Source organism: Heterodontus francisci, chromosome 38 (assembly GCF_036365525.1).
Source record: "Heterodontus francisci isolate sHetFra1 chromosome 38, sHetFra1.hap1, whole genome shotgun sequence".
Taxonomy (NCBI): domain Eukaryota; kingdom Metazoa; phylum Chordata; class Chondrichthyes; order Heterodontiformes; family Heterodontidae; genus Heterodontus; species Heterodontus francisci.
The window spans coordinates 17848185-17863434 of NC_090408.1; the positions used below are offsets into that span (position 1 = coordinate 17848185).

The following is a 15250-nucleotide window of genomic DNA, read 5'->3' on the forward strand; positions in this document are numbered from 1 at the left end:
TTTTAAAAGTCTGTTGATTCACATTTATTGGAGAAAAGCAAAATGTGTTGCATAATGAAAAGACAGTTCTTGAATAAAGAATTAAGGATTCTGAAATGCCCTGTAGCCAGTATGTGTGCATGGTTGTTTTAACCAATGTTTTTTCTTTCTCAACTTCATCTGAAGGTTAATAATGAGGTAGCACTGTAAATTGCTGTACTAATTTCTGGATTTACATACTAGTTTAACAGCTGTGCTTAATTTTAATACACTTTTTGCTTAGTTCCTTACATCTAGTGTGCATCACTAGATGGAAAGCATGGTAGATCTCTGTTCTTGTGCTATTTCTTTCAAATGTATTCTCATTCTGTTTATAATATAAACAGCTGGAGTTCATTCCCTAGATTTTGCAATTGTCCGGACACACATTGGTAAATTTGGCCAAGTGTCAGTTTGGCTCAGTGGCAGCACTTGCTTCTGAGTCAGAAAGCTGTGGGTTTAACCCCAGAGCGGGGATCTGAACACTTAATCCAGCCTAACACATTTGGTACTGAGAGCTGCTGTATTGTCAGAGATGTTGTTTCTTGGATGAGACTGAGGCCCTATCTGCCGGATCAGGTGGACGTAAAAGATGCCATGGCACCGTTTGAACAAAAGGAGGACAGTTCTTCTAAATTGGCCAACATTTAACCCTCAACCAACACTACTAAAACAGGTTATCTGGTCACTTACTTCATTTCTGTTTGTGGTACCTAGCTGTGTGCAAATTGGCTGCTGTAGTTTGGCTTATTACAGCAGTCATTGATTAACTGCAGAGTGCTTTTGAATGCCCCTTGGGTAACAGAGGTACTTTATAAATGCAAGTTCTTAATGAGTACTAATTCACTGGTCAATCTGAACTGCAGTAATGTTGAGTTTTATTCGCTATCTGTTACAGAGGAATAGCATCCCCAAAATAGGCACACATCATTTATCAAAATATTCCAAAATATTACATTATATTAGTCCAGATGTCACTTTTCAAACTTTCCCTGCTTAATGCTGATGTTGCTCTTCTAACCAAAGTCACTGGTAGAATTGTTTTAAAATTATGGTAGTATTCATGTATAGTTCTGCATGTTTTGTAGAAAAAAAGTGCCCTGAAACTATTCTTGGATGTAATCTTATGTACCCTCATGCACCAGTCTCAACAAATATTGCAGAAAAAGGCATTTTCACTAAGACTGTCTGTGAAGAATTAAATATATAGATTTTGTAATATGATACCTAAAATTTTATAGTGTACATAATTTAATGTTAACAATGTTTTGCACCTACCAGGGACTTAAAGTGGAATGCAATCCAGTAACACAGAACCACAGAATTGTTACAGTGCAGAAGAGTTTGGATGTTTTGAAATGGTAGCACACAGATGCCCTTAAAGTCAGAAGAGACACATTTTTGTTCACACTAGATTTTAACTCACTGATGTAACATTCTAACTTTGTCTGTGACAACTTTAGTAATTCCCATTATGCAATTTGAATTGCTTTTCACCTCCGTAAGCATGGCTTGCTCCCATCTTGAAGAGTTAACTGCTTACTTTAGATAAAAAGTTTACAGACCTATTGTTGTAAGCTGAAGTTAGATTGAATATGTTGATCTGTGATTCATTTAAAACATACTAAAATCTATTCAAACTTGCAGCTAGGTACCACTGTAAGAAAACAGATGGAACTGCCACTGTTGGGTACACGTAACCATATTAATTATAGTGTCATTACTGTAAAGTGCCAAAACATGGCAGATAGTGGTAGGGAGAAGCTGGTCTCGTTCAAATGTTATCGCATTGGGATGGAAGTTGCGTGACCAGGACATCTCATGGAAAAAGCTGTTGGCTAGACTTTTTCCTGCACCCGTCAGCTCAGATTCTTTTACGCCGTAACTTGCTGGAAATGTAAGCTGATAACGGAGTGGCGATTGCAGTGGGACATCTCAGACCTCAGTGAATGGCAGGACCACCAGCTTATCTCCTTAATCATTGAGATTTTAGGATTCAGAAAGAAACAGAGGTCTGACGGAGAAGGCAATAGGGTGAATTGGAGTCAAACCGGATACAGAAATGGAAATAGAGCAGGAACAAAAGATTGGATTAAGATAGAGAGAAACCCTTTGGAAATCTCCAACAATTCAGTACCTGATGCGATGAGACTCCACAGTTTAAATCACCCCTTGTCTGGGCCAGAGAGTTCGATTGGCAATAATTAACAATTATCACAGTTAAAGGGGTACTTGCAATATTAATCACCAGACCTAACTTTATGCATTAAGTTTAATGGACTGTTAATGTGCAAATCTACCAAATTCTTGGGGGGAAAAAAGGGGGAGGCTAGAGGTGGGATGGACTGAATAACCATATCTGAATATAATGCAAGGTTTGAATTTACAAATAATACATTTCAGCCTTGCATCAAACTGCCCAAACAGCAGTTATACTGTTGTGGTACTTCAGTTCTTAGTAATTAAAATGTTTGACTTAGTGCTAAAATTGATGCTTCTGAAGATAACTCTTAACCTTCTAATCATTAGTGCCATCGGTTCGTGCTTCATTTAATATTAAAGAGTGCGCAGCTTTTACTTTTGAATCCTTACCTGCCAGCTATGAAACAGCAAATAGATTCAAACATAGTTGCTGCTGTCTTCCCTGTTCTTCTGCCTGCTGACTGCCCTGTGCAACAGCTTTCCTCAATTTAACCTTGGCTGCTCCATAGATTTAAGAAATCTGAACTTGTGTTTATTTTACACTGTTTGAGCACACTGCTTGTCTCAGTACACCTGCAGGACCTGTGCTGTGATTTTTTTTCCCCAAAAATATACTTTATTCATAAAAATCTGTTTAAAAAAAAAACAAAACACATTACAAAACAACACCAAGTTGACATTCCACAAAGTGTAAAGGAAATCAGTTTTCTTCAATACTGGAGTGAGTTGCCTCACAACCCTTCTATTCCATTTTGTATGCCATGTAGATTTTACAGCAAACCCATACCTGGTGTATACAGCCCAAGGGGTTTTCCATGGGTCCAGACCCTCAGTTCACTGTGGCGGGAGGACAGTGGTCTTTCCCCATTGAGCCTTTGCAGCGGCTGCTCCAAGCTTTAGTGCATCCTTCAGCACGTAGTCCTGCACCTTGGAATGTGCCAGTCTGCAACACTCGGTCGTGGACAACTCTTTGCGCTAGAAGAGCAGCAAGTTTTGGGCAGACCAAAGAGCATCTTTCACCGAATTGATGGTCCTCCAGCAGCAGTTGATGTTTATCTCGGTGTGCGTCCCTGGGAACAGCCCATAGAGCACAGACTCCTGTGTTACAGAGCTGCTTGGGATGAACCTCGACAAAAACCACTGCATCTTTTCCCACACCTGCTTTGCAAAGACACATTCCAGAAGGAGTTGGGCAACTGCCTCTTCCCCACCACAGCCACCTCGAGGGCAGCATGCATGTGCTGTGATTTTTTCTTTTTCAGTTGGTCCCCACATGGTGACTGTGGTAAGTCTAGGGCAGGAAGGAATAGCTAGGCTTACACAAGCCTCTCCTTTGGTGATATCCAGTGATGTCTGCTTGCTTATTGCAAACAGCTGATTTCTTGAGTTGGTTAGTAAGTAGAACAAATAATTGAGGTGGGTCTTTTGGAATATAGGTCCACTGGTCAGATTGCTTTGATTTTCAAAGGAATGTTGGATTCAGCAAATTAGCATGCCCTTTGAAAATGAAGCCTGCCTTTCTTGGGGCATGAGTATGATGAGAACAGACACCGGGGGCAGGATTTTCCCTGCGGGCTTCAGTCACTCACCTGTGATTTTCCCTGAATTTGCCAGTTAATTGCCAGAGGGCAGGCTTGCCATCTTATTAAGGATGACAGGCAGGCTCTCAAAGCTGAAGGGCCAATAGGAGGCCAGCTTGGAAGAAGCAGCGTGATGTCATGGCAGGTAAGTGAGGGAGAGGACACCCCACATAGGAGGCAGCCCCTCCAACTTTTTAAAGTTGAAATAAAAAATGACTTTGCAGCTGGGCCGCCACTGTGGAGGGTAAATGCCTCCACAGGGCAGCCCGTAGCAGTAGCTAAAGCTAGGCATGCAAGGAGGGCCTCTAAGTAAGCGTAGAGCGCTGTTAGGTGCGTTACCTTGTTTAGATGTACAGTCAGTGTTCCAAAAGCAAATGGTATATATTGGGTACCAGAGAGGCCACCTCCAGGCAGCTACACTGTCCCCTGCTGCCTATGAGGAGCTGGAAAATTTCAGTCGGCCTACGACAAAAGGCCTCCAAGTGCTTCATTTGGCTACCTGCTCCTTGCAGGGGTTAGCCCTGCTGCCTGCCTCGGGGAAAATAGTCTGAGGGCAGGATGCAGTCAGGGAACTGGTACTCCAGCTGGCGGCACAAAACTCCCCACCCATTAGCCTTTGTGCCCGCTCCCATCGGGTGCTAAAACTTCAGCTTGAACACTGCCTGTTACACAGAGGCTTAATAAATTTAGCATGAATAAGGCCTAAGTAATGTTTTACTGCATTTTTTTTCCACATTTCCCCTCTCAAATTTTGCTGAGTACAATTCCACGTAAACTGGCACATCTTTAGTTATCGTACTCAAATTGCTATTGTTTTTAAAAGAGTTTGGACAATGCGAGTCAGCAGATTCTTTAATTGTGGAGGTATCATATATCCGATCCTCATCTGGCATCTGCGCAAAAAGCAGGCATTGTTGAATAGTGATCAGAAGTGGGAACCCTAGCTTATTTTAAAAAATGTATATATTTATACAACTTTTCTCTGTTCAGGGCCCTGAAGAAAATAATGGCGCCCCTACTGCTGCTGAGGCTGCGATCAGGTAGCTGAGCATAGATAGGGAACCTAGGACCTCCCCTGATCTGTGTGACTCAGCTGCTCGCCACCTTAATCAGCTGAGCTTTTGTGGAGCAACTTTCTTAATCTTAATAAGAGGTCTAGTTAAGATCACCACATTTTACAGAACTTCAGTAAAAACTTAAAATAAATGATTAAAGTGTCCCAGAAGCACAGTAATTGTCACAGTCCAATTTCTGTCACAATGTTTACTTTTTAATCTAAGTAGGTTTAAATCCCTCTATGATGGAATGATGTTTTGTTTAATCTGCTTATCAAAAAAGCCCACGGGTGTGCTTTCAGTTGCTATTTAAAGAAAAGGTCTGACTAGAGAATTGTGCTGATAACAGCAACTAGTCATGCAAACCAGTTGGCTGGAGGTGTGGCATTATACATGACATGCAGAAACAGAATAGAGCATGAGCTTGTAACAACAAGAATGAGGCTATCCAAGCATTTTGTTTGTTCAGAACAAAAAACTATACAGTATCTTTGTAATATTGCCACTAAAATGTCATTTGAATTGAAAGAAAAGCTACCACTAGATTTCACTTTTCTGGTCATCTTCGTTGTTTAAAAATATTTCTACAAATTCTAATTACTGTAATTCCTTGTGATGTCAAAGATCCTAATCTTTAACACTAGTTTAAAATTCCTCACAAGTGAAATCCCTCAATTTTAGAAAAATGGTTCTGTATTTAACATATGCAGAAAAAAAATTAGTCATGTTGACAATTACTGTGAATTTGCATAATGAAAGTTCTGCAGACATGAAAGAATTTCAGCAATACCTGTCGTATAATCAGTGGAAAATCTATCTACATTTGAAGGGACAACCATTGCATTGAAGGTTGTGAAAGTAATTTCTGATGAAGGGTCACTGACCTGAAACGTTGGCTCTGCTTCTCTCTCCACAGATGCTGCCAGACTTGCTGAGCATTGTCATCAATGTCAGAATTTGTTGGAGCATTATTTTTGTTGAGCAAATGTTTTGATCTGTATGAATATAACCGCCCCCCCCCCCCCGCCCCCGAAATACAATTTTCTTGCTCTTGAAAGCGCTTACTGATGCTGACGTAGGGCTTTTTCAGGCAAAGGAAAATCCCTGGTACATCGCCCAGTTGGCTGTTCTTCATGTCTGAACCTAGGCACTGAGTCAAATTGGTAGGCTTATATGACTGGATGGGAAGATCCACATATTCATAGATTTTTATCAAGGATTACTGGATAGCTGGGGGTGGGAACCACCAGCTGTTCCTTTTCCTCTGTGCTCCCAGCAAAGAAATTGTGGTACCCCAATTATTGCTTCAGTTGATAGTGGCTAACACAGAACAGAGATCATGCCTGCACATTCATATCGACAAGAAATTTCAAGTTGACAAAAAGCATGACAGATTGTTAATTTTTAAAACTTGCTGAGCTGATGAACTGATTAAATGAAAACAAGTGAACTTTTTCTACCGCTCTGTGCTGTTAAAGAAAACCTTCTCCTTGGAAGAACTCAGCTTATGTCTTGTGCCAAAAAATGTTAGTTTTTAGTTATGAAACTGTTGATAGCTGCATATATAGTTGTTTGAATGCTTACTTTCAAATACTTTCAGAGCCGCTCTCCATCTTACCTTGGTGATTTCTTCTGTCCGGTGTCCCTCCATGCATCTTTCACTTATCTGGCACTGATCTACTCTTCGTTCCTCACCACCTTCACTCCACCATTGGTAGTATGTCTATCCCCTCTGGGACGCACTTACAAAATCTATCCACTATATCACCTTTTGGCCTTGTCCCTAAGTCTACCTGTTTTTTCTGTCCTTGGTGTTTATTTTGTCATCTCTGTAACATATTCAGATGTCTTTCAGATTTAAGTTCTTGTGTATAGCTGCACAAATTTTGCTTCAGTGTGTTACCTTGTTTAGATGTACAGTCAGTATTCCAAAAGCAAATGGTGTATTTTGGGTAGCTCATTTGTGGTGTGTGATATAGGAGAGAAAAGATTCGGTATTAAGTATATTTCCAGCTTATATTGGCATGAAATTAGTCCCTGCGGGTGGGACTTACTTAGAACACCTAACTGGACATGAATATTCTGCTAATATTGTGCCTTGCTTTGTTGTATGCATACATGTTCTAATACTGAACATAGAATGAAACCTTTAAGCTATGTTTATATGGGGTTATTAAAGATCAAGAGCGGAGAAAATGATTCTGTTCAGCATTTATAGCATTTACTTTTAGAAAACCATTATTTGAAATTTCCAACTTGTAAAACAATAGTTGAATAGAAGTATGGTAACTGAAAAATGCATGATGTAATTGGTGATTTTATTTTTAGGATCATGGAGTAATTTTCTTTTTTAGAACCCCTCTTCCCCCATTAACAATTTATTCTAGAAATCCTTAGGGATAAGCCCAGACTAGTTTTCAGGGGTTAATTTGCTGCTATCTAAGTCTTGGCTTGACTTGACTTGGATTCAGTGGCAAAGTATGCCCTAAAATTGTAGGGATTCAACTAGGGTAATTAGATATTTGGGCATAATCTAATAACTTCAAAGGCATATTAAGAAAAGACCAGTTTAATCAATTAATCTACTTGTTAACTATTTACAAGTCTCAAATTTGCTATCTATTTAGTTAAGACAGCTAATAGTAAAACCTAAGCATGAGAGTATTTGAATGTTACTAATAGATTAAGGAACTAATGCTCCCAACCTCATCAAGTACATGTAAACTACCATCAAGTGTGGGCAAAGTAGAGCATAGTTAAATACCTTGTACTTGAACAGTTAACAGTGTTATGACCAGGTGAGAAGGGGTCTCAGGGGTTCCCTCTCAGCCTTTGCCTGGTTTAATCGTAACAGGGTTTAATTTGAAAACTGTGTTTTTAAATCTCCCTGAGTGAATCCTTGTTCACTGCTCCAATTGTAAGGCAAAGAAAACAAAAAGGTTTCCTTAGATTTAAACAAGAAAGGTAGAAGTTTATTAATCTTAAACTCTAATCCGGTTAATGACTGCGAATATGTGACGCGACCACACTAGCATGCATACACAAAAAACACACACGCAGATAGAGACTGAAAAAGTAGAAGGAATAAAGGGGAAAAGTTTGAGGCAATATCTGGTAGTTACAGTCCTTTAAGTTCAATGTGGAGTCTTTGGTTGCCGGCAGGTCTTGCAATAAGTTGTGGCCAGTTCATGCTTCAACTTGTTCTGATGTAGGAGTCTGTTCTCTCTTGAGGTTTACGTGTCTTTCGAGGGTTCGGTGGCTTGGGAGAAAGCGAGAGAGAGGTTTCCTTGTTGCAGCTTCAGTTGCACACTGCCTTCTGTCAAACTGTCCTGTAGCTAGTTCAAAAAAACCTGGACCAGCCAATTGGTCATGTGACCAGCTGGTTTAATCTGTCCTGGCTCTGTGGATTGTATCATTTTAGCAGGGCCTGGAATGTACTTCCTTACACCTTCAGTGTCTGGTGATCAAAATTCATTTGGGTTAATTGAGCAGGGAATAGCCCTTTGTCTCCACAAGCAGCGTCTCTTAGTATGCAAATGTCCTTCCAGCCCATTGTCTGGTGATTTTCAAACGAGTCATTTCTTCACTCCAGCAATAGCTTAAAATCAATGTTCATATGACAAAATTAATATGCCTCATTCTTGGCAGGTGGGTGGTCTGCATGGCAACATTTTTACAATAGTTGTGCATTGTGGAGTATAAGTAGAATATTTGAGTTTCTGTGAGAAAGGTGCAGCATAAATTTTATGTTCAAACACAGATGCTGGCATTCATTCATAAAATAGCACACAGCATCTTTTGGCTCTCCAGTTGGAAGATCACATGAGTTTGGATTAATTCTTTCAGGTCTGAAATGTTTCAGCCTAGCACTACCTAAACTGAGGCTGAGATTAAGCAGGGAAAATTCTGATCCTCTGCTTGTTTTTTTTTATACAAGTCCAATTCCAAATTATTTTTCTAAATTTAGCAAATCCTTCCATTTTAATCATCTCGAAAATGAAGATGTACTATTGTGGAAGGCTTGCTGAGACTGTAAGAGCCATGTGTTAAACTATGTGTGAAAAACAATAAATAAATAGCTTGCACTTCAAAATAATCCTGTTCATTCAGATGATTAGGAATAACTGTACCAAAGTGTTTAAACTAAAAACATTTCAGTTCAGAAAAAAATAGCATTTTATGAATCAAAGCTATTGGCGTTGGCTAGTGCAATCATGATGTGAGAAGACTTGGCACAGGAGAGTCTTAAATTTTAACTGGCAGGTGGAAACCTACCCATGAGAGGTGTATGGAGGTTTGAAGACATTTTTCCCCACTGTTGTTCTGATAATTGTTGCTTGCGATATCTGGTTCCTGAGCGCTTCAGCTATTTTGCTAAATTTTCTGTTCCTGTTTAATAGTTACCGATGATGAAAGGTGAATGAAAACAAAATTGTTGTTTAAACTGCTTCTGGAACACATGCAGGACTCCAGCAATGGACCTGTCACTGTGGCTGAGAATGAATATGGTATAGATTTACTACAATTTCATGCCCTATAAAACTATTTTCAGTGCTTGTTCAGTATTCTGATTTGTACAGAACATTTTTACTTCCTTGCATTGATTTCTTAGTATCGAGTAATTTTCTCTCTCAAATAACTTGTGGATATATATTTTCAAATGTATACTTGAATATCAAAATTGAGCTGAGGATAGTCGTTCAGTTGCATTAAATACATGTACTGTGTTGTGTTTCGGACCATATTCTGAAAGTTTTGTATGGACATGTATATGTACACTAGCAAGGTTTATATTACTGTATTAAAATTTTAGATCCCTGTTCTCATCCCCAGTGAAAACTTGCATTTTACAGTGCTGCAGGCTTTAAATATTGAAGTAACACTAGCTTGAAGATTTGCTTGATGGTCCCAGTATGTTCAGCATTGCTAATTTGTCAGCACAATAGTAGAGCATTTGATAAGATTTATTCTTATGTGTCAGTCACTTATACCTCCTTAAACCATTGCATAAGCTGGAATGTGGCTCGTCTAAATGTTTCAACAGGGCAGGTAGAATTTTTTTTACACAGCAAGTTGTGATCTGGAATGCACAGCCTGAAAGGGTGGTGGAAGCAGTTTCAATAATAACTTCCAGAAGGGAATTGAATAAGTACTTGAAGGGGAAAATTTGAAAAACTAATGGGGAAAGAGCAGGGGAGTGAGACTAATTGGAGAGCTCTTTGAAAGAGCCAGCACAGGCACAATGGGCCAAATGTCTGCCTTTTGTGCTGTATAATTCTATGTTTCAAATGTTGAACCATATTACAGCAGTGTGCAGTGGTTTCTTGTTTACTATTACATGTATTTTTAATCATTTGTAACAGTAAAGTGTTCTGCATTGTATTTCTACAATAATTTTAAGACATTGAAGCATGTCTCTCTTTTTTTACAGCAGTACATCAAAATTCCTGCTCCAAAATCAGACTGCCATGATGGTGTGCGCTGTTTTTCATTCTACTTGTCGACTGACAGCAAAGACAAGCCTCAAGCAAGTTTTGACTGTATCCACCAGTACATTTCTAGGTAAAAAAAAAGTATAGCTGTTGAGACATGATCTTATATGCCATTATTGTGTCAAGCCAAGTACCTTCTATGTGTCGAGCGACGACAGATTGCTGGAGTAGGTGCCAATTAACTGAAGGGTCCAGTTGATACTTTGTAAGCTAGTTTTAAAAGGTGAAATCTTCGACTGAGTTGTTTTTCAGGCTCCCCATGTTTATTATTGATTTTTTTGCTTCTTTTGTATTCTTGTTGCTCAGTGCTTATTCCATCTTCCTCCTTTTTGCTCTCTTCCCCTTTCTTCCGAATGAAGCCCAGAGCGTGGAAAGTTATTTTTTGCCTGTTGATATAATGCAGATCTCTGAGGCTGGAAATCATGATTTTCTTTGCTAATTGTCATCTTTGATCATGTACGCATGCTCAAACTTTGGTATTTAGATTTTTTAGATTTAGAGATACAGCACTGAAACAGGCCCTTCGGCCCACCAAGTCTGTGCCGACCATCAACCACTTCTTTGGCCTCCTTATCTCGAGAGATAATGGATATGCGCCTGGAGGTGGTCAGTGGTTTGTGAAGCAGCGCCTGGAGTGGCTATAAAGGCCAATTCTAGAGTGACAGGCTCTTCCACAGGTGCTGCAGAGAAATTTGTTTGTCAGGGCTGTTGCACAGTTGGCTCTCCCCTTGTGCCTCTGTCTTTTTTCCTGCCAACTACTAAGTCTCTTCGACTCGCCACATTTTAACCCCGTCTTTATGGCTGCCCGCCAGCTCTTGCGAACGCTTGCAACTGACTCCCACGACTTGTGATCAATGTCACAGGATTTCACGTTGCGTTTGCAGACGTCTTTAAAGCGGAGACATGGACGGCCGGTGGATCTGATACTAGTGGCGAGCTCGCTGTACAATGTGTCTTTGGGGATCCTGCCATCTTCCATGCGGCTCACATGGCCAAGCCATCTCAAGCGCCGCTGACTCAGTAGTGTGTACAAGCTGGGGATGTTGGCCGCCTCGAGGACTTCTGTGTTGGAGATACGGTCCTGCCACCTGATGCCAAGTATTCTCCGGAGGCAGCGAAGATGGAATGAATTGAGGCATTGCTTTTGGCTGACATACGTTGTCCAGGCCTCGCTGCCATAGAGCAAGGTACTGAGGACACAGGCCTGATACACTCGGACTTTTGTGTTCCGTGTCAGTGCGCCATTTTCCCACACTCTCTTTGCCAGTCTGGACATAGCAGTGGAAGCCTTTCCCATGCGCTTGTTGATTTCTGCATCTAGAGACAGGTTACTGGTGATAGTTGAGCCTAGGTAGGTGAACTCTTGAACCACTTCCAGAGCGTGGTCGCCAATATTGATGGATGGAGCATTTCTGACGTCCTGCCCCATGATGTTCGTTTTCTTGAGGCTGATGGTTAGGCCAAATTCATTGCAGGCAGCCGCAAACCTGTCGATGAGACTCTGCAGACACTCTTCAGTGTGAGGTGTTGTTGCAGCATCGTCAGCAAAGAGGAGTTCCCTGATGAGGACTTTCCGTACTTTGGACTTCGCTCTTAGACGGGCAAGGTTGAACAACCTGCCCCCTGATCTTGTGTGGAGGAAAATTCCTTCTTCAGAGGACTTGAACGCATGTGAAAGCAGCAGGGGGAAGAAAATCCCAAAAAGTGTGGGTGCGAGAACACAGCCCTGTTTCACGCCACTCAGGATAGGAAAGGGCTCTGATGAGGAGCCACTATGTTGAATTGTGCCTTTCATATTGTCATGGAATGAGGTGATGATACTTAGTAGCTTTGGTGGGCATCCAATCTTTTCTAGTAGTCTGAGACCACGTCTGCTGACAAGGTCAAAGCTTTGGTGAGATCAATGAAAGCAATGTAGAGGGGCATCTGTTGCTCATGGCATTTCTCCTGTATCTGACGAAGGGAGAACAGCATGTCAACGGTCGATCTCTCTGCATGAAAGCCACACTGTGCCTCAGGGTAGACGCGCTCGGCCAGCTTCTGGAGCCTGTTCAGAGCGACTCGAGCAAAGACCTTCCCCACTATGCTCCCACCCATTTATACTAATCCTACACTAATCCCATATTCCTACCACATCCCCAACTGTCCCTATATTTCCCTACCACCTACCTATACTAGGGGCAATTTATAATGGCCAATTTACTTATCAACCTGCAAGTCTTTGGCATGTGGGAGGAAACCGGAGCACCCGGAGGAAACCCATGCAGACACAGGGAGAACTTGCAAACTCCACACAGGCAGTACCCAGTATTGAACCCGGGTAGCTGGAGCTGTGAGGCGGCGGTACTAACCACTGCGCCACTGTGCCGCCCTTTTTGGATGGGTATTTAGAAAGTGCAAAGTTCCAAATGCCACAATTAAATATTAAATATTTCATTGGTTGATTCTTACAGTTGAGCTAACTATTGTTAGGAGGTGCAGCTTTAGTGGTGTTTTAGTGGGATACATAATGTAATTGCCACTGTGGCTTCTGTTGAGAGTTTCTTTTTGAGATGGGGGGATAGTTGAGCTAAATATAAATATTATATCAGGAACCATTTTGAATTGTATACTATTTGTATGTATTACAGTTGTATCTCATTAAATTGTGTTACTGTTCTTTTTCTCCAAAGCAATTGTCTGTCACCATATGGACTGAAGAGCTTGCATTTATAAGGCACCTTTCACATCCTTCAAATGTCCTAAAGTGCTTCACAGCCAATGAATTACTTAGGAAGTGAAGTTACTATTGTTTTCTTGGCAAAGATAGTACCTAATTTGTGTACAGCAAGGTCCCATAATAAGATAAATGACCAGTTAAATCTGTTTGGTATTGATTGAAGAATAAACTTTGCTCCTCTTCAGATAATGCTCTGGGAACTTCCACACCCACTTGGAGAGGCAGACAGGCCTCAGTTTAATGTCTCATCCAAGAGATGGCACCCCTAATAATATAACGTGTCCTCAGTGCTGCACTGATGTGCTCAAGTCTTTGAAACCATGACCTTCTGACTCTGAGGCGGGAATGCTACGAATTAACTCAGCTCATTCTATGTTTTTGTAACCATGAGCCCAGTGAAAGCGTCCTATGTCTTTAATAATTTGCTACCGGATCTGCCACTTTTGTGTTAATGGTATACTAAATTTAGCTCAGTATAAAAGCTATTTTGTGTAAGTATACAATCTTCCTTATTCACTGTTAGAGTTGAACCAGGTCTGGAAAACATTCTGAGGAAATCAAGTGGCGAACTATTCCCCCTCTGGTCATGTGTTAGGCGCAGCAGCTTGTTATTTCCCAGCCAAGAATAGCATTCTGCTCTCCATAGCATTACCTTCACAGTCTTTTTGAATATTTTTTGTTAATATTCTTTGGTTTTAAAATTACAATGAGATTTGAATGTATGAACTTTTAACGTATTTGTTTCAAGTGTTAATGAAGATGTTAACCTTAAAAATAATTGGATTAACATCTTTGCTAATATTCCACGGTGTAACTTAAGGGTTTTTGAGTTTGATATTTGTTGTAGTTCATTGTTTCTGTTCACTTACCATTGACATTTTTTGCTTATTTTAATTTAAGCAAATGCAATTGTATCTTAACAATTGAAGACGTGTTCTTGGTCGGCAGGCAAAACTGTAACTGAACTGCCTTTAAAGAAGAGATAGTTTGGGCACAGTCAAGGTATATTCCCATGAAGAGGAAAGGTAGGGCAAGTTAATCCAGAGCTCCCTGGATGACAAAGGAGATAGAGATTAAGATGAAGAAGAGAAACGTGTGCTCGTGACATGTCAGGTGGATAATACAACCGAGAAACAGGATGAATATAGAATGTTCAGAGGGAAATTGAAAAAGCAAATAAGAGAAACAAAGAGAGAGTATGGGAAGAGACTGGCAGCTCACATAAAAGGGAATCGAAAAGTCTTCTATAGGCATATAAATAGTGTAAGAGTGGTAAAAGGAGGAGTGGGGCCAATTAGGGACCAAAAAGGGGATTTATGCATGGAGGTATGGGTGTGGCTGAGGTATGAAATGAATACTTTGCATCTGTCTTTACCAAGGAAGAAGATGCTGTGCAGGTCATGGTGAAAGAGGAGCTAGTTCAGACACTTGAAGGGTTTAAAATTGATAAAGAAGAGGTATTGGATAAGCTGTATGTGCGTAAAGTTGTTAAGGCGCCAGAACCGGATGAGATACATCCAAGGATACTGAGGGAAGTGAGAGTGGAAATTGCGGAGACACTGGCCATAATTTTCCAATCTTCCTTAGATTCAGGGGTGGTGCCAGATGACTGGAGAATTGCAAATGTAACACCCTTGTTCAAAATAGGGTGTAATGATAAGCCCAGCAACTACAGGCCAGTCAGTTTTACCTTGGTAGTGGGGAAGCTTCTAGAAACGTTAACTCAGGACAAAGTTAATAATTATTTGGATAAATGCGGGTTAATTAAAGAAAGCCAGCATAAATTTGTGAAAGGAAAGCCGTGTTTAACTTGCTTGAGATTTTTGATGAGGAAACAGAGAGGGTTGATGAGGGTAATGCTGTTGATGTGGTGTACATGGACTTCCAAAAGGCATTTGATACAGTGCCACACAACAGACATGTGAGCAAAGTTAGAGCTCATGGAATAAAAGTGACAGAAATAACATGGATATGAAATTGGCTGAGTGACAGAAAACAGAGAGTAGTGGTTAATGGTTGCTTTTTAGACTGGAGAGAGATTTATAGTGAAGTTCCCCAGGGGTCAGTGTTAAGTCCCCTGCACTTTCTGATATATATTAATGACCTGGACCTTGGTGTACAGGGCACAGTTTCCAAATTTGCGGATGATGCAAAACTTGGAAGTATTGTGAACTGTGAGAAGGG

At 40.6% G+C, this 15250-nt stretch overlaps 1 protein-coding gene across 6 annotated transcripts in view; it reads left to right on the top strand.

Annotated features, from left to right (window-relative positions):
* The window catches only part of LOC137352405 (novel protein similar to elongation factor RNA polymerase II (ell)), a 102757-nt gene that overhangs the window by 26065 nt on the left and 61442 nt on the right, over positions 1–15250 (top strand). For 4 of the 6 annotated variants that reach the window (XM_068017765.1, XM_068017762.1, XM_068017760.1 and 1 more), the window contains one exon: positions 10287–10417. In XM_068017765.1, coding sequence (XP_067873866.1) covers positions 10287–10417 — 131 coding nt within the window. The remainder of the gene's footprint in view (positions 1–10286; positions 10418–15250) is intronic. The other 2 variants (XM_068017761.1, XM_068017764.1) reach the window with 1 other exon arrangement.